The sequence below is a fragment of the Leishmania major genome, chromosome 33 (genome assembly GCF_000002725.2).
Source record: "Leishmania major strain Friedlin complete genome, chromosome 33".
NCBI lineage: Eukaryota > Euglenozoa > Kinetoplastea > Trypanosomatida > Trypanosomatidae > Leishmania > Leishmania major.
The window spans coordinates 711,307-728,994 of NC_007285.2; the positions used below are offsets into that span (position 1 = coordinate 711,307).

General features: G+C 60.5%; 2 protein-coding genes across 2 annotated transcripts; both read left to right on the plus strand.

Annotated features, from left to right (window-relative positions):
- Positions 1-1,558: 1,558 nt before the first annotated feature.
- On the plus strand, positions 1,559-11,893 carry LMJF_33_1490 (conserved hypothetical protein; the record flags this gene model as incomplete). The annotated part of the gene is made up of 1 exon (XM_001685857.1): positions 1,559-11,893. One exon carries the CDS (start codon positions 1,559-1,561, stop codon positions 11,891-11,893), a length of 10,335 nt encoding a protein of 3,444 aa, XP_001685909.1.
- Positions 11,894-14,186: 2,293 nt separating this feature from the next.
- LMJF_33_1500 (conserved hypothetical protein) lies at positions 14,187-16,745 on the plus strand (the record flags this gene model as incomplete). Its single annotated transcript, XM_001685858.1, has 1 exon — positions 14,187-16,745. The coding sequence occupies one exon, from the start codon at positions 14,187-14,189 to the stop codon at positions 16,743-16,745; it is 2,559 nt and encodes an 852-aa protein (XP_001685910.1).
- Between the last annotated feature and the right edge of the window lie 943 nt (positions 16,746-17,688).

Sequence of the window (17,688 nt, forward strand, 5' to 3'; positions counted from 1 at the left end):
CTGTTGCCTTCTTGATATCTCGCTTTTAGCCTTTTCCTCTTGTTTTTGGCACGCTACTCCTCCTCCCTCCTTCCAGCCTCCGCGAGGCTCACACACGTACGGCGTCTGCTGCATTGTCTTCGTCCCATTTCCTTCCACTCTCGCTCTCTCCCTTCTTTGGCTTCGTCTGGTCTCATTCGTTGCTTCTTTGTGTTTTGCTCTCTCCTTCTCTCTCTCTCTCTCTTTCGTTTCCTGTGGTGTTTCTTCCTTCCACTCCCGCCCCCTCCCCTCCCTCTACGTCTCCTCCACGCAAGCGCGCGCGCCTGTCCTCATTCAGCGTTGGGTCGCCCTTCCTCGACGTCGACTTTCCCACACGCACCGCTCCGCGGCAACCGCCTCCATCATAGCAGAAGCTGTTCTCGGGTAGGCTGGGAAGCAAGTCAGCCTACTTTTCTTTTGTCTTGTACCTATTTGTTTTCCGGTCTTTGCACCCTTTTTTGCTGTTTGTTTGTTTCCCGTTGTCTTCGTCGTTCGTGTTGTGTACTGTTTCGCCCGTGTTGCCCCGTCGCGATTAGTGGAGTAGGGATCATTTTCTTTTTTCACGTTGTTGCTTCGTTGTTTTCATTCCTTGTGTCGTCTTTTTCTCAATAGTGTTGTTCTTTTCAGGCGACGTGTTTCTCTATCTGGTGCGGTGATACGCCCTTCTGTGCGCGCTCGCGTTACATGTTGGTCGCCGTTTTTTGTTTTGTTGTTTGTTTTTGTTTTGCCTTGTGTGTTGTGTGCTTTTTTTGTTGTTGTTGTTTGTCTCGCACGGCCGGCGACTCCCGCTCTGTATCCACTCCGCTTCTGCTTTGCTCTTCTTTGGTGTGCGTACAGTGCCCACTCGCCCCTCGCCTCTTCCTTCCTTTCCCTCTCTGCTTCTGGCGCATCAGAGAGGAAGCCGAACACAAATCCGCAGCAGAAAAGAGCGAGCCAGTCAGAGGTCTGCGGCACATCAGCGAACACAGAGAACAAATTTCAAACGGCCCCTGTATCTCTGTTTTACTTGGGAAGCTGTATTTTCAACCCAATCACTCTCTTTACAGGGGACCATCTAGCCCCTACCCCTGACTCTTCTCTTGGCTCTCTCTCTCTCTCTCTGGGTCGGTATCTCTCTCTGCCTGTTGGTGGCAGGGACCAGTCACGCCCTGCAGTGTACCTACTAACACCTGCGTGCGACGCTTCGTTCTTCTTTTTTTTTGTCGTTCTTCTGTTCACTAAATTCCTTCCTCGAGTGTGAGTGGGCGTGCGCCCTCTTCCCTTTTCTCATCGCCGCCTATAACGAACTCGATCGCCTTCGTGAAGGGCCGTTCGCAGAGAAGGTTCGAGGTGTCGGTGTCGCGGTTGCTTTTGTCGCGGCGGCGCCTCATCCGTCTCCCTCTCTTTTTCCCTCCCGCGCCTGCACGCTATCGTCAGTGACGCCACGCGCGACAGAGCTGCGCCATCACGGACTGATCATCTCCTACCCTGCAGGACGAACACTCAAATCAAAACGAAAACGAAGGAAGCAACTGTTTCGTTCTCGCAACGCAGCATCGCCATGTTGAGCTTCAAGAGCATCGCTGGGTTCCTGAAGAAGGTGGGCGGTACGCGCGAGGATCACAGCAAAGAGGGCCATCAGAGAGGTGGCGCCGATGGAAGTCATGCTGGGGCGGGCAGCAGCGGCAGCGCATCCGCTTTTGCAGCCGGCTCAGCAGCGACCGGTGGCGCAGGTGATAGTGCACATCACCGCTCATACATAGGAAGCAGCCGCACTGCCTTCACAGGCGGCGCAGGTGCGGTGGCGGCGTCGCACCATGGGGACGTGGCTCACGATCCGCACTTGAGCGACTTCCCCACATCAGGGATGCCGTCTACCTTTGGTGACAACGTGATGTTCGCGTCCTCGCACATTCTGAGAGGGCTCCCACCGAACACAAGCATGCAAGACGTGTTGCTGCATATTCGATGTGTCGTGCAGGAGCGCAGCGAGCAGCTGCAGCAAGAGGAGCGAGAGGAGCAAGAGCGCCCCTCAACCTTATGGCAGCGCGGCCTCAGTGATGGCAGCATCGCTGCTGGTGAGAACACCACCGCGGCAGGGGCACAGAGGCGAAGGAGCGCTTCGTTTACATCCGTGGCCGCCACCAATGGCGCCGAAGCGCGCGCGGCTCCATGTGAGAGCGCCAGCCCTCCGGCCTCTCTGAAGGGAAAAGCAGAGAAAGGGGCTGCGGGAGTGACTCGTGAGCACGTGCAGCGGCTACAAAAGATGCGAGCCGAGATGATCGATGCGCTGGATGTGTGCTTGCAGGAAGTTCCGGAGGACCCGCGCACGTGGGGCGGCAGTAGCAGCGCCGGTTTTTCCGAGGACGAGCGTGCGCGGAACGGCAAGACTGGCGCAGATGCGCAAAAGCAGCAGGAGCGCTCCAATGGCACGCCGGACACCGCGGCAGACAGCAGCGGCGACGTATTACTCGAGGGCATGAGGACGGAGTCGGAGCTCGACGCATCGCGACAGGAGTCATCCATTGCCGCTACCCTACTGGGCGCAGCGGAGCCGTCACCCGGGATAGCGCAGGAGCCTTTGGCGCCTGCTGACTTTGGCCACTACGAGTGGCGGCGGCTTCTCATGGATATCATCAACGTATTGGTGCGCATTGACCGAGCTCTACTCCACGATGCACGTCTCCGCGCACTCGAACGGCTCATCCCTAGCACCACTGACTCTGACGGCAACGCTGGGCCGGAGTTCCGGTGGGAGAATCTCTCGCAAGTCCTCCTCACTCCTGGTGTCTTAGGGTCCCCCTTTAGCGCCGCAGATGCAGCGGCGAGTGGTTCACGTCGAAGTCAGTTCCCCCTCACACCCACCCGCGGTCCTCAGCGACACCCACCGCACGGAGACGCGGCGCCGTTGAACTCGCCTCTTCCTAATCGGAATGCGGACACTGCCGCGTTGGCAGGAATAGCAACTCCGCGTGAGAGGGCCGTCACACCAGTGACCACCACCACCACCACCACCGCTGCCAGAGCGGGCTCCACCTCCTCACCCTTTGGCAAGGCCAAGCGAGCGCTGGTGGATAGCGGCGTCGTGTCGCCCGAGTCGCCAACGGACCTCTTCATCACGAAGGAGGACAAGAAGATGCTGGAGGAGCTCCTCACCATCGCGTGCTCCCTTGCCAGCTGGGCGATCGTCAAGGCGATCTTGCGCCATCACCTGCACGTACTGGAGCAGCGACAGAGCCGCGGCAGCTTCACATCCTTGGCCAAGGCAGCCATCACCACCACGGTTAGCGTGCGTATCAGTGGGGATATCCCTGTGTTGGCAACAAACATAGAAACGTCAGGGGCCGGCAACACGAACACCACCGGGCGACCGCCGCTTGCCCCTCCTGCCCCGCCTCCACCAGCGGCGATGAATGGTGCTGCCTGCTTCAGCGACGCTGCGGAAGGCGGTGCCGGTGCTGCAGAAACAGCAGCGACAGACGACGACCAAAGCAAGAACACGAATCACATTAGTGCAATGGACGGCGTGGGTGCGATTCCATACATTGACTGGGCGGCTGTCGTGCAGGAGCTGGCGGAGTGGATCGGCGAGCAGCACTTTGTCGCGATTGCAGAGTGCATCCTCTGCGCGAGCTTCTTGCGCGATGACGGGCGCGAGATGGTGCTGTGCATGTTGCAGACCCCGAAGCCGCGGCGGCTGCTCACAAACATTCACCGGCACGCCGACAAGCTGCGCCGTGCTGACGTGGACTCGCTTCTCAGTTGCTCGTCGCCTCCGCGGGTGGTGACCGCAGCGACGGCGCCGGTAAGCAGCCCCACCGTTGCTGCCACAGCCTTCTCTGGATCGGCCCCGGCAGCCACATCCAGTACACTGACGAGTAGTGGGACTCCATCGACGAGCAGCAGCACTGGCTCAGCGGCTGCAGCACCGCCCGCGGGCACCTCCGCAAACACCGCTCCGACGGCAGCCGCCATGGGAGCTGCGTCTTTCCTCCCAGCCACCAAGATAGGCGCTGCCGCCGCCCCCGCCGCGGGGCCCTCATCGACGGCTAACACGATTCGGACGATGTTGGAGGATCCCACGCTAGTGATGGACGACCTTGTCGCGCGGCTAGAAATGGTATACCGCAAAGCTGTCGCGAACACGTGGGCGTCCTACCTAGAAGATGCGATTGAGGCGGATGTCCAGCAGCTCTCCATCGCTGCTGGCAACGCCGTCGACGCAGCAGGCACTCCCGCTGCGGGCGACCCCGACACGTCCCCGGCCCCAACCCCAACGACCCACCTAGTGGCGGCAGGCGATGAGGTCTTGAAGCAGAGCACTGGCAGCGTGGCGTCACCGCAGGCGCTCCCGCGGCTGCAGCAGCTACACATCACAGACACCAAGGCCCTCTGCCGCCTAGCCACTGCCTTCTTCTTTGGCTCTGATGCGTGGTCAGAGAACAAGCGGGAGCGCCGCTTCGCGCTACTCTTTCGTAGCATGCGTGGAAGGATGGAGCGGTACAGCGAGTCCGCCGCGACGCGGCGGCACTTGCGTCGCGGCACGATCTGTGCCGCCTCCATGACGCACACAGTTGCATCTGCACCCGCGGCAAGCTCTCTCGATTCTCACCCCCTCGTCGAGCTCGCCATGGCTGGAGCTGCCGCGGCAACAACCGCGCCAAGCAGCAGAGGCGCCTCGCAATCGCAGAGCCTCACAATCCCACCTCAGATTAGCACAGCCGCCGCCCCCGTTTCCAGTGCTTCGGCGGGCCTGACGCCGTCAAAGTTTAGCGTGGAGGACACGTCCGCAAGACCGTCGCCGTCTGGAGGGTGCCCGTCAGCCGCGTTGCTCGCGGCTGGGGTCGGCACTTCCGCCTTGGCGAATCGTGGTGTGGCGCCGTCGAGCCAGTGGGTTGCACACCAGCTTCTTTCATCGAATGCGAGCACCGCTGCCATCTCGACCCACAGCACGCCGCTTACCACCTCGCTCCTTGTCAGCCGCGACGGGACCAACGATATGGAGGGGATGGTGTCGGGAGCAGGGGGGCCCATCAATGGGTGTAGTCTCTTTACTGTGGGGCACACGGATCGGACAACGACATGGACACCATTTGCCTTCGCGATGACCTCCTCAGAGCCTATGACCCCGCCGCCGGAACTGCACCACCCGAGCGCCAGCACCACGAACCAGAGAGGCGCCGAAGACGGACATCAGGAGGCGGGCGAGGACAACGTTGGCAGACGCGCCATGGAGTCGAGTGCCTTGTCCATGCCGACGGTCACCCTGCAGGGGCCTTCCACTCTTGCTCAGCCCGCAGCCTCCAAGGGCGGGGACAGCGCACTGGAGTCCTTGGTGCTGGAGCGAATTGTGAACATGTCTTGGTCGGCGGCGCTGCACAAGCGGGGCGAGCAGTGCTTGACTGCGAAGCCGCCACGCCTAGAGGAAGCGGAGCAGGACGCGCTGGAGGAGCGCCTCGTCGCAAGCGCCTTTGGTGAGTTCCGTGCGCGCCAGCGCGCCATTGTCTCCCTCATCAACGCACGTTTGGCGTCGGGCAAGTCGGTGGAGGCGCTGACGAACGCGCAGAAGCACTTCAAGTTCGAGAAGAAAGACTGGACAAGCCACAATCAAACAATCTTCTCCGCAATGCGATACCTGCAATCAATGGTGTTTCTCGTGCGGGCCCAAGCCGCGTGCCGCGTCTACGGCGCCGTCATTGAAACAGTCCAGTTTGTACTGCCGCAAGCCGCCCTGTGCGAGCAGATGCTGCAGGTGCTGGCACCTCGACCGCGAGGCGACTACATCCTCCGCTTCGGCGACTGTCGGTCAAAGCTGCTTCGGTCGTACGTGTATCTGCTGAAGGAGGGCTGGCTGGCGCACGCCGCCTTCAACGACTTGGCGAAGGCGGAGAAGTACTTCATCAAATGTGCGCAGGTGATGCAAATGCTGCGTCGCCGCGTGCGGGAAACGGAGTTGTTTGCCGCCTACATGGAGCGCGGTGCGCAGTTGATGAAGCTGAAGGAGTACAAGCAGTCGGTGGTGCTCTTTCGGTGCGCTGTGAACATCGCCAAGAAGTCTTTGCAGGCGGCCGATGCAGCAGCAGCAGCAGCAGCAGCGAGCGCAAACGGCGATAGCTGCGCCTTCAGCCCAAACGCCTCTGTCGGCTCCGCTGGACCGTCGCTTGGCTCAGCTGTTACCAACATAGAGAACGCCGTGTCTGTCGCGGCCGCCGGACTTGCCGCGAAGGCGCCACCGGCGGCGTCGCAGCAGCAGTTTCACCGCAACCTGCACCTACGCGCTGCCGGTTCCGGCAGCCTCACGACGGCCGAGGAACACATCCCCGGTGTAACGGACGCCATTGAGGATGACCTGGAGCTAGTCTGGCGCGTTGCAGAGAGTGAGCGCATGCTGGCGCTGTCCTACGTCACCCAAGCCGAACATGAGGTGAACGTGCGAGAGCGCCGTGAGGAGCTTAGCAACGCTGTGAGCAGCGCATACAGCTCGCAGCGGTCGCTGCAGCGGTGGCAAAGGAAGGGTGGAACACCGAAGCGGTTGCTGACCGCAGTGCCGTGCAGCCTCATCGTTATTTGCAAAGGGCTGCTGCTGCTGAACCAACCGCGCAAGGCCGCCCTGCTGCTCGAGCCGCTTATCGAGAACAAGCCGAACTCGGCACTGGTGCGGCCTCCCATGTGGGGAGAAATCCTGCACCCGACAGAGGACCCGTACACAACAGAGGATGTGGTCCTGCGCACGTACGTGAGCTCCGTAAAGATCGCCGTCTTCATGCTGTACGCGCGGTGCCTGGCGGAGTTCGATGGTGACCGGGCCCTCCGCGCCGTCACGCTGGTTGATCAGCTGCTCCAGGAAAGCGACGCCTGGATCTGCACCATCCGCACCGAGCTCCGCCGCGTGCTGGAGAACGTGAGCGCCCAGGACAAAAAGGTGGCCGACTCGCTGAACTCGCCACGAACGGCCCCGAGCATCGAGGCACTGCGGCGCACCAGTGCTGCCTCTCCGCGTGGTGCTGCGTCGCACGGCCCGAACAGCGAGGATGGCGAGGACAGACAAAGCTGCGGGCGACATGGCGACGGCGCTGGCGCAGAGACCACCGCCTCCGCCTCCACTGCCGCCACGACGGTCGGCAAACACACAGCTCGCACGATTGAGGTGCCGACTCTGCAGATGCCGACCAGCCACTCCTCTACCGGGTCGCCCTCTCCGCTCGATGACGACCGCCACAGCCCGGGGTGGAACTCACCGGAAGACGCGCCGCTGCGGCCGCGGCGTTCGACAACGGTGGGAACCGCAGGCGCGGCTTCCACCACCGCCGTCGAATCCGCTTCCGCGCACGACGAACCGTCGCCGGGCGGTAGCGGCGCCGGTGGTGCCGCGATGGATGACGATGACCGAAGCCGCCGCAGCACCTCCATCCAGCTCAGTGCCGCTGGTGGCAACCGCAGCGGGACGGATTTGTTCTCCTTGGTAAACAGCGTGAATGCAGGCATTTCGAGTACCACGGCGATGCCGACCGCACACAGCAGCCACGGTCCCAGCTCCACCGCCCCACATTTGGCACAGCTGCCGGAGATTCGAGTACACACACAGAGCTCGAGTGAGTGCATGACAGCACTTTTTGCCCTCCGTGAGGCCAAGTCGCACATCCGCAAAGCGCTTCGCGGCATCTTCATCGTCAGCGGCGATGCGTATTCCCTCATCAAGAACTGGGAGGAGGCGCTGAAGGTCTACTCGCATGCCCTCGTCATCACCATGAGTGAGGTCGAAGCCGCCAGCGCGGCCGCGCAGTCGCGCCGCCGCGTCAGCCACAGCACCTCGCAAGCTCGCTTTTCGTCGCAACAGTCGTCGACGAGCCCGGTCGCCGTGGACGATGGCGCGTCGCTGTCCGCTCCCCACGATGTCTACGAGACTTTCGGCAACAGCGTCGGTGGTGACGTCAGTACCTCCCTGCAAGCCTGGGGCCCAGTTGTCCCCCTGGACGAGGAGTTCTTCCTGTGGGATGAGGAGGACGTGCTCATGTCCGACAACCTCATCAACCGCGAGCTTACGGCGTCCACGGCAGCGAGGGATCTGCGGGCAGTGGTGGCTGACGAGGAGCGCATGGATTCGCGCGCGTGCGAGAGCGTCGTGCTCAGTAAGCTGGCGAACGTGTACCGTGCCCTCGAAAAACCTGCCACGGCGATTCACTACCACACCCTGGTCATGGAATACGCCAACGAGTGCCACGACAAGCTGCTGGCCTACAACTCTATGCTGAGCCTTGCCCGGCTGTACACCGCAGCGAACATGAGCGACAAGGCACGCGACGCGTGGGCAAAGGTGAGTGAGCTAGCAAAGGAGTACGAGGACAAGGAAGTGAGTCGGGAGACGATGCGCAATATCGTGGCGGCGCAGGAAGCCGCTGGCATGTATATGGACGTGGTGAAGACGGCGGAGGAGCTGGAAAAGCTGGCCACCGGCGAGGAGGGCGAAGACGCCGCCAGAGATAGCCGATTTGCCCTCGAGGCGCTGGCAAACGCGAACCTGCAGCTGGGCCAGTTCGACGCTTGCATCGCCGCCCTCGACAGCCGTGAAAAGGTGCAGGAGAAGTCCGCGGAGTGGAGCGGCGCGCTGCTGAGCATGCGCGCCAAGGCACGAATGGGCCTGAACAAGTCGGCGGAAGCGATCAAGGTGATGCAGAGCTGGGCCACCAAGGCACGCAATCTCGCCAACTGGGTGGAGCTCGGCAAGGCGAACTCGGCGCTCTCTGGAGCGTATGCCTCGGAGAATCACAACATGCAGGCGCGCTATTACCACGAGGCCACGCTGAACGCCTTTGCCCTGGCCGAGACGCTCGACAAGGAGTGCCGCCACATTGCACTGGAGAGCGCGCGGTGGTTGGTGCACTATGCGTACCTCAACGACACCACGGTGCAGGTCGACCCGACACTAACGTACACCGGCAGTGGGCTCACGAGCGACTCGGAGGCGAGCGGCTGTGATTTCCACTACGCAGAGAGCGGCCTGTGCAACATCAGCGGCGACCTTGGGGTGATGCTTGCCAGGGAGGAAGAGCTGCACCGCACATCCTCGATGCTTGGAGAAAGCTGCAAGTTTGGCTTCAACGATGACGACGATGATTTTGGTGGTGGTGGTTTCCTATCGAATCAGAGCATGTTCGGCGTACGTCCCCCCGGGTCGTCGCTTGCCGATGCGCCCTCGCCGAAGGGCCACGGCATGTCGGAGAAGGAGGAACAGCGTGACCATTACGCTGCAGCGCACAGGGAGGAGGACGGCGGCAAGGGTGCAGCCGCAGCAGCTGAGGATAGCACACCGTCTATGGCGTCCTCCTTCATCTCTTCATTCCTGGCGCCGAAGGATTCGAGCATGGCGACGCAGCCGCCCTCGCTAGCGTCCAGCGTTAACATCTCAATGCGCGGGTCCCTGCCACACCTGGACGGCGCCCTGGTCGGCGGCAACGATCACAGCGAAGGTAGCAGCAGCGCAGGGCAGTCGGACGGCGGCGACAACGAAGCTGGCGAAGACGTGGAAGACGAAGCGCCCCGCTCTATGGATGTGGAAGACGTTGCAGAACACCACCAAGACCCTAAGCTGCCGGTAAGCTTCGAGGGCGAGGAGGGTGACTTAGTCAATCTAAAGAAGCCCACACCGAAGCCAAGCCCAGCGGCACCGACGCCAACCGTCATCACTGCGGCAGCCAAGCCTACCGTGAACACCGCGACAGTGGCCGGCAGCGGCGCAACGGTCGGCAAGTCCGCCTCCAGCATCTACGTGCCGCCGCCAACGAGTCTCGCCAATGTCTCTATCTGCAGCCGCCCGGCAGCCGCCGCCGCAGGCACCGATGTCTTGGAGCTGCCGGTAGACGCCAGCCGCTCCGCCTCCGAGCACGCGACACTCTCAGGCCCCAGCACCACCAGCTCCCCTTTGATGGGCAGCTCCCCACGCGGAGCAGCCTTTCAAGGTGGACCAGCCGCAACCGCCAGTGGTGGGGACGATGACGGCGTTCCAGAGCGCAAGCCCTCGACAGTGCGCACAACGTACTTTCGAGGCGCCATTGAGATGATTGAGACGGCAGCTCAGCTGCTTCTCGTGCCTCGCAGCGTGCGCCACATTGTCATTCCGTATAGTCCAGCGGAGGCCGTTGACTTTGCCCTGCTCGCCTATCCGCAGTCCCTCTTCGTCTTCTACTTTGCCGAGTACACAACCGAGTACGGGGCCCAGTGTGACGTGGTTGTTCGTCCTCCGCGCGCCGCCGGCTTCATGAAGTTGCGGGCGCAGATATCCCTCCAGGAGTACCACAACAAAGACGCGATGAGCGCACTGCTGGCGTCAACCTCAGCTGAGTTTTCCATAACGGGGGAGCACGGCAACGCTGCAGAGACTGCCGGTGCCGCCTCGTCATCCACACACCCCTTCGGGACAGTTATGGCGCGCGCCGCAACGGGGAGCGCAGCTGCGAGTCCACCGCTCAGCAACTCAACGCCAGACATGCTGCGCGCTGCCTTGGAAGAAGAGACATCGACGTGCCTGCGCAACCTCTACGTGGATGCCTGGCAGCCCATCGCAGATCGCATGCGCCGCGAGCACATAAACTACCAAGACGCCGAGGAACTCATTATAATGCCGGATGTGTCCCTCATGCACCTGCCTTTTGCCGGCTTCTTGCCATCACCCAACTACGGCGACGAGGAGGCGCCACTTGGCGAGCAGTTCACGCTGATTGTGACGCCATGTCTGACCCACTTTGTGCACCATGGCATGACACATCAGCCGCAGCGCTTGCGCAACAGGAGCGGGGCCCTGGACCCGGCCGCCAAGAAGTACATCTTCTTGCCCTACGACGGTAGTGTCGGTGCCGGTTCCGCGGCGCCGTCTGCACCGCTCGCAATGCCGACCTTCGCGCTGTGCGCGCCGTCGTCGTCAAGCACACGGCCGCAGCAGCAGCCGAAGACCGGCGCTGGCACGGCCGCAAATTCTGATACTAGTGCGCTTATAGCCACGATGGGCTCCGCCGCCAGCAAGGCGTCGGCGCACAGCGCTGTTGCACCGCCTGTGTCGTCTGCACACTCCCTCGCAGACTCTTTGCCCACTGGACATCCTCTTGCTACCTCTGCGACTATAGGCAACATAAGTATGCGCAGCATCCCTGCGCCGGCTGACCCCACGTCAGCTACGCCAAGTGGTACGCCGCAGCAGAGCGAAAGAGCCGACACCTTCGACGATTTGCTGCGCACGTGGTGTGTGCACCGCGGGTGCACACGCAAGGAACTCATCCAGGCCTTCACGGATGTGCGCACACGGGCACTAATGTTCCTTGCTCCGGTCGACCAGGGGTTCATTCGAGTCGCGGACGGGGTTGTGACAATCCAGGATCTAACGCAGAATCTGCAGCAGGTGCGTGTTCAGCAGCCGGCAGCCCATGTCGCCAACCCAGCCAGCACTGTTACCGCCTCCTCCACTGGTGCAACAGCTGCGACTTCGAATACCACCTCGTCTGCTACGAGTGTTTCCCCTGGCACCACCGCGACAGCGGTGCCTCCCATCACCTCAGGGGCGCCGCCGGCTCTCCCTCTGCCTCCTCTCTGCTCTCACATTGACCTACTTGTCCTTACTGCCAACCGCAGCCAGTACCCTACGGTCAGCGACGCTGGTACATCGGCAAAGTTGTGCATGGCGCTCGGCGTCAACCGCGTTCTTCGACTCAACGTTCTTCATGGCTTATTGCCAAATGACGAGCACTATGCCTTCATCTCACTTTACCTGGCCAATCTCAAGAAAGTGATGCGGTGGATGCTGAAGAACCCGTACGCGGTGGCGCTTCGCACGACTATGGCTGAGGCGCGGAGGCTGGGCATGTCTTCCAATACATGGGGCGCGTTCACCCTGGTAGGTGTGCCGTGAATAGCAAGTGACAGCGTGCAATCCGAGTCGTACGTGTATGTGTGTAATTTGGCCCAGTGAGTGGTGCTCCTAACTATACACTTCTCCACTATACTGCTTTACATGTTTTAAACAGGCTCATGTGGAGGCACTTAAACCCCACGATAGCTGTGCGTCGGTGTTCGTCTGTATTGGCATGGCGTCATTTTCTCTGTTGAACCGAGGAGAGGCGCACCGCTCTTTCTCTCACCCCTTCCTTTGTGTTCTTCTTCTGTTCTCTTCCTTGCCCTTTACCTTTCCTTTGCTCGTGGGCGAATCTGTGTATGTGTGGGGGGGTGCATTTATTGGTTTTTATATGCTTGGGACTCAGCAGGTGTGGAGACGGCGACGGCCGTTAGCACCCTTGCTAGCGCTACTCCATCCCCCACCCACCCTTCCCCGCATCTTCCCTCTTCGTCTTCCTCGATCACGTCCCTGTTAACTTCGTCTTTGTGTACTTGGGGGGAAGGAGTGTTTTGTTATTGCTGCTGTTGTCCTCCCCTCACCACCACCGCCACTGCGTGAGCGATTGTGAGCTGCCGCGAATCAATACTGACAACATTGAAACTCTCTCTTGTCTCCATGCCTTCCCTTTCAGGCCTTGTATGCTGGGACTGAAAGCTGCTCACCTTTCTTCTGTCACTATTCCTGTACTCGTTGTTCGTCGTTCCTGTTAGTGCGACAGCTTGTAGTGTGCTACTCCTGTCTCCGCATCTATGTGGGCGTGTGTGTCTGTGTCTGTGTGTGTGTGTGTGTGTAGGGGGTGTGCTTGTGACTAAGGTAAGTACGGAGTGTGCTCGAGCAAACGATCTCCCTTCCCTTTTCTTGTTCTGTCTGTCTCTTTTCCTTGTCCTGGCTGAAAGGACGCACGTGACACGTATATTGACAGTACGCGGTCGCCTGCGCCAATCGCACACGTGTGTGTGTGTGTGTGTGTGTGTGTGTGTGTGTGTGTGTGTGTATCTGTGTGTATGTGTGTGTGTGTGTTTTGGTGCAGTTGTTGCTGCTGCTGTTCTTTTTGGTGAGCCAGTATTCATGATGTATTCTCTGTACAATGATGCCACTTGTCTCTCACCCGCGCTCACGTGCGCATCCTTTCGATCTTCTCAATATGTGTGTCGAAGGACAGACAGATTTTTTGCTTCTCAGGTGAGAACCGATTGCAATCGGTGAATCGTCCACTTAAAAAAAAAACACATATATATATATACATATATATAATGAAGAGTCTGCGTATCCCCCTCCCCTTATCCTCTCTTCGCACGCGTGCTCTGCCGCATCGCTACGCCCGCTTGCTGTCGATGCACGGCCGTTAGGAAGCGGAGTCGGCTGCGTGGAAGGCATGCGAGCACTTCGAATTGCACGCGCGCAGGAGAGCGGGGGAGAGATCGCAGAAGAAGATGCATGCAGGGCTTTGGCAGAGTCTTCTCGCGTTCTCACTCCTTCTGTGCCTTCGTGGGGTAGGTATCCTTGCAGGGGACGGAGCCCTTTGCTTCGCCTCTTCAAGGATATGTTGGCGATGCTGGGGTGTGACCCCCGCGTGCATCTCATGCTTGGTCCGCCAACTCCCTCCTCGGCCTTGAACGGTGTGGGACCCTCCCTCCTCTCCCCGTATTGCTCTCTGATTTCCTTTAACACTCTTTTTATTGTCTTGCTTCGTGTGTGTGTGTGTGTGTGTTGCTCCTGCTCACCCCCTGTGCTCCCCAGAAGGAGCAGCGGACAAACCCCGCTTGGCGCACATCCAAGCTTTCACATACATATACATACACGCACCCGGGTAACCTTTCTGTGAACTTTACCTCGACGAGCATCGACAGTGGCGCTCACACATATCATAGAAACTCAGCGGCGCACGCATTTTTATTTGGGGAGGTAGGCAGGTCTGAAACGACGTGACAGCACTAGAGCGCATAGAACTAGTGCCTCCTGTGGTTGGTTTGCCGTTGTGGAGCTCTTTTTTGTTGCTGTTCTGAGTGGAGGTGGTTTCTCCTTAACGTGGCGGCCAGAAGCTCCGCTGTGAAAGCAGACACACACACCCCGACACACACACACACACAGAGAGAGAGACAGACAGAGAGAGAGTGAGAGTGAGAGTGATAGGCACCACATACACTAGGCGCATAGACGGCAGAACACACATCCACACACAAAACGGAACGAAGCGAAGAAAGAGTGCTCACAAGGGAAAACAACAGGAAATCGGCACGCTCACTTCATCGCCTGCGTCGTCTCCTCTCCTTTTTTTTGCCTTTTCTTGTCTGCTTTGCGGTACGGCATGGCCTCCTACAACCCCGCCCCGCTGCCGGTACGCTTCGACAGCAACGTTAGTCTCACTTTACACCAGGCGTTTCTCTCCACAGCCGGTGTGCTGCTCAGCGATCCCGTAGCGCGCGTCCATGTTGTCACAGTCAAGAGACTGCACGCATCGCCGCCCTCCTCCGTACCCAATGCAAATCCTCACAGCCGCGGCGTTGCCGCAGCGGATGAGGGAATCCGCACAGTGCTAAACTCGAAGGAGGTGGCCAAGTCTAAGCCGCACTTCTTCACCGCACACCCCAGGTTCAACGAGACCTTCAACTTTACCGTGACAGAGACGAGTACCCTGACGTCACTGTCGATTCCAGGAAAGGCAGTTCCGGACAGAGCTAACACTTCCGCCCAATGCCGCAGGAAACGGGAGGGCGGCAGTGGCTGCAGCGAAAGTGTCGTGGACTACGTGGTCGTCACGATCGAGTCCGCCGACGGCAGAGTCTTCTATGGCGAGGCATACGCGCCTTTCAGCCCACACTGTTCCAGCTCTGCTCCCGCCGAAAACCCGGTGCGTGTGATGCTGGCCCCTCGCAACGCCCAGGACACTGCAGACCCACTTTTTCTGCAAGACAACGCGCTGCTGGAAGCGAAGCACCTCGACGACTTTGGGTTTGTGACAATGAGCTGGGAGGTGGCAGTGGTGCCGCACGGTGGGGCGCTGATGGGGACTGAGCCTCCGCTTACCTCCTCCGCACCTTCTGGTAGTGCTTCACCGTTCCCAGTTGGGTTGACACTGCGGGCAACGTGGCTGGCGCGTGCCGCCGTCTACGTGCGCGGTGCCCATTACACCACATCCGTCGAGTTCGGAGGACAGGACCGCTTCATCTTCTCCGATCCTCTGCAGCCGCTGTGTTTGACGCTGCAGGGCGGGTCGGCCGAGACGGAGCTGCGGCGCGCCGTCTTCCACTGCTCTGTCCAGAGCGTTGTCGATCCCACCAAGTCGCATGACGTGGCGGTGCCACTGCCGCTCCCGCCGCTGACTTCCGCTTCGGTCCGCAACCGCGACGTGTGGTGGGCAGCGCCTGTCCGCACCATCAACGGCGTCGACCTCGGCTTGCTGCTCGTGACGATGCGGGTGTCCAGCAAGCCGCTCTCCGCCGATGCGCCGCGCTGCCCAGACGCGGCATGCACGCGCATCAATGACCCGGTTCATCAAGAAGAGTACCAGCATGTGGCACAGCTCTGGGGGAAGTCACAGCCGCCACAAGCGCCGCTCGGCGCCTATCAGCCCATTGCTTGGGAGTCGCAGCAGCACGTCGCTGAGGCTGCGCGGCGCCAGTTGAAGCGGAACTGCATCCTGGAAGCACAACCCACCGCGGAGCATGTGCGCCACATCTTCGATGTTCTCATGGGCCGCGCGTCGCTCGACGGCGGGGTGGCGCAGCTGGCAGCGACGTTCAGCAGCAAAAGTGTTGCAGAGGTGACTGCCGGAGATCTGCGGGAGCTGATGGTGGGGTGCGCCTTTCACGCAGCACAGATGTCGGTGCAGGATGCAGCGCGCTTCTGCTTCGTGGCGCTGCGCCGCGACGTCGCGGATGCCGTAGCGGCTGAGGAGGTGCAGTACATAGTGGATTACTGCCTGCTGGAGAAGACGATCGAGATGCCGACAGGAGAAAGGAAGCGTCTCGTTGCCGACCTGTTCGCCGACGTAGGCACCATCTCCTACCACGACTTCGCGAAGTACCTGCTGCACAACTACGCCGTGTGGGCGGCACTCGGCGTCCCGCTTACCGTGGACGAATCGGTGTCGAACGTGCAGCGTCAGCATGCTGCCCTTCTTCACGCGCCAGGATCGGGCGCGGCCGTATTGGACGTTGCAGCCCTTCCTCAGCCACCCCGGGCGACGACTGGTGCGCCAGTGACGGCGGCAGCGGCAACCGCCACGCAAGGCTCCGCCGTGGCCCTCGCGGCCGCCCTCTCCGACCCTGCGTCGTCAACGATGTGGCGGACCTTTGTGGTGCGCGTCGCGCAGGCGCCCCAGAAGGCGTTCAGCGTGACTGCCCACGCGGCAGACCGCATTAGCGACATCATGGCTATGGTGGAGGAGAGCACTGGCATCAAGGCTGAGCGTCAGGAGTGGAGAGTGTTCAGCGGCGGTGCAGAGGGTTCCGGCGTGTCTTCTGCAGCGGCGCAGAAGTCGCTTGATCCCGCGACGCTAGTGGGCAGTACGACGCTTGGTCTCCCGTCGGCACTGCGCAGCCGTTCAGCTCCGTTTACGTCCTCGACCTTTGGCAGCAACGCCGCGCAAGAGGTCTGGATCTATGAGGCCGAGGAGGCCGTCCAAGTGCGCTTTCATGTCAAAGATCGACTGCACAGCACGAAGGACTGGCAGGAGCGACTGTCGGTGAAGGAGAAGGTGCTGAAAGTGCGCGCCGCAGTGCAGCGCAGGACGCTCATCCCACTCTCCCGATGCACCCTCACAGTGAAGCGCAGCAATGGCATGGTGACGAAACTGCAGGACCGCCACACGCTTGGCCACTATCACCTTATGAGTGGCGATGTCATCGAGGTCTCGCACGAGTAAACGTGTCAGCACCCCAGTGCGTGTGCGGCAGCGGTGCAAACCACATGAACGGAGACGACGCGCGGAGCCTGCTTCTTTTGTTTGTTTGCCTAAAGGAGGTGTTCGCTGTGCTTGGATGTTTGCGCCTGTGCGTCTGTCAGGGTACTGAGCGCTGCACGCATGGCAGAGGGTGCTGCACATGGACCCTGGTTGAGTGTGTGTGTGTGTGTGTGTGTGTGTGGGGGGGGGGGGGGGGGGGGCTGAGTCGTTATAAGACCTTTTGTTCCTTCTCGCTCTTGTGTGTCTTTGTGTGCCCCGGTGCTTCTCCACCTGCGTGCACGGTACAGGTAGGCAAGGGGGACACGCAAACGCATACGTGTACATCATTAGTGCCGGGGTAGAGTCCGCAAGGTGTGCGTGGGCAGATGTGTAATGCTCTCTGGTCCCGGGTCCGCGACTGTTGTGGTTTGGCTGTTGTTTCGTCTTTCTGCTGCTCTGTCGCTCTGCGTGTGTTTGCGTCGCCGCTTGTCTACCTGCACACCCGCACTCTGTTGCTTTTATTTTGCTACGTGCTTTCTCCCTCCTTGAGAAGATTTGATTTTTGATGGCACACATGTCGTGTGTGGGTTTGCCTGAAACAGTAGCAGCCAAAGTCTTTACTTCCAGCTTCAGATGTTGTCCTGTGTGTTCTTGCTGCCTCGCTGTTGGTTTCTTCGAGAGAGAGCTAGCGAGCACGAGAGTGAACAACCCGCCGGGGAGACCAAAGAAAAGGCAGATGCATGCCCAATGTGTAAGAGTGCACCAATCTCTGCAGCGAAGACGTGGGTCGATGTGTGCTGCGCATGAAAACGCTCTCATCCATCCTTTTCCCCCTTCAGCACCGACGCATGCCCATCAGCAAAGGTACCTCAGGCGCCTGCACGGTTTGCGGTGGCGAGCGTGTGTGTGCACGCGCATGTGTGTG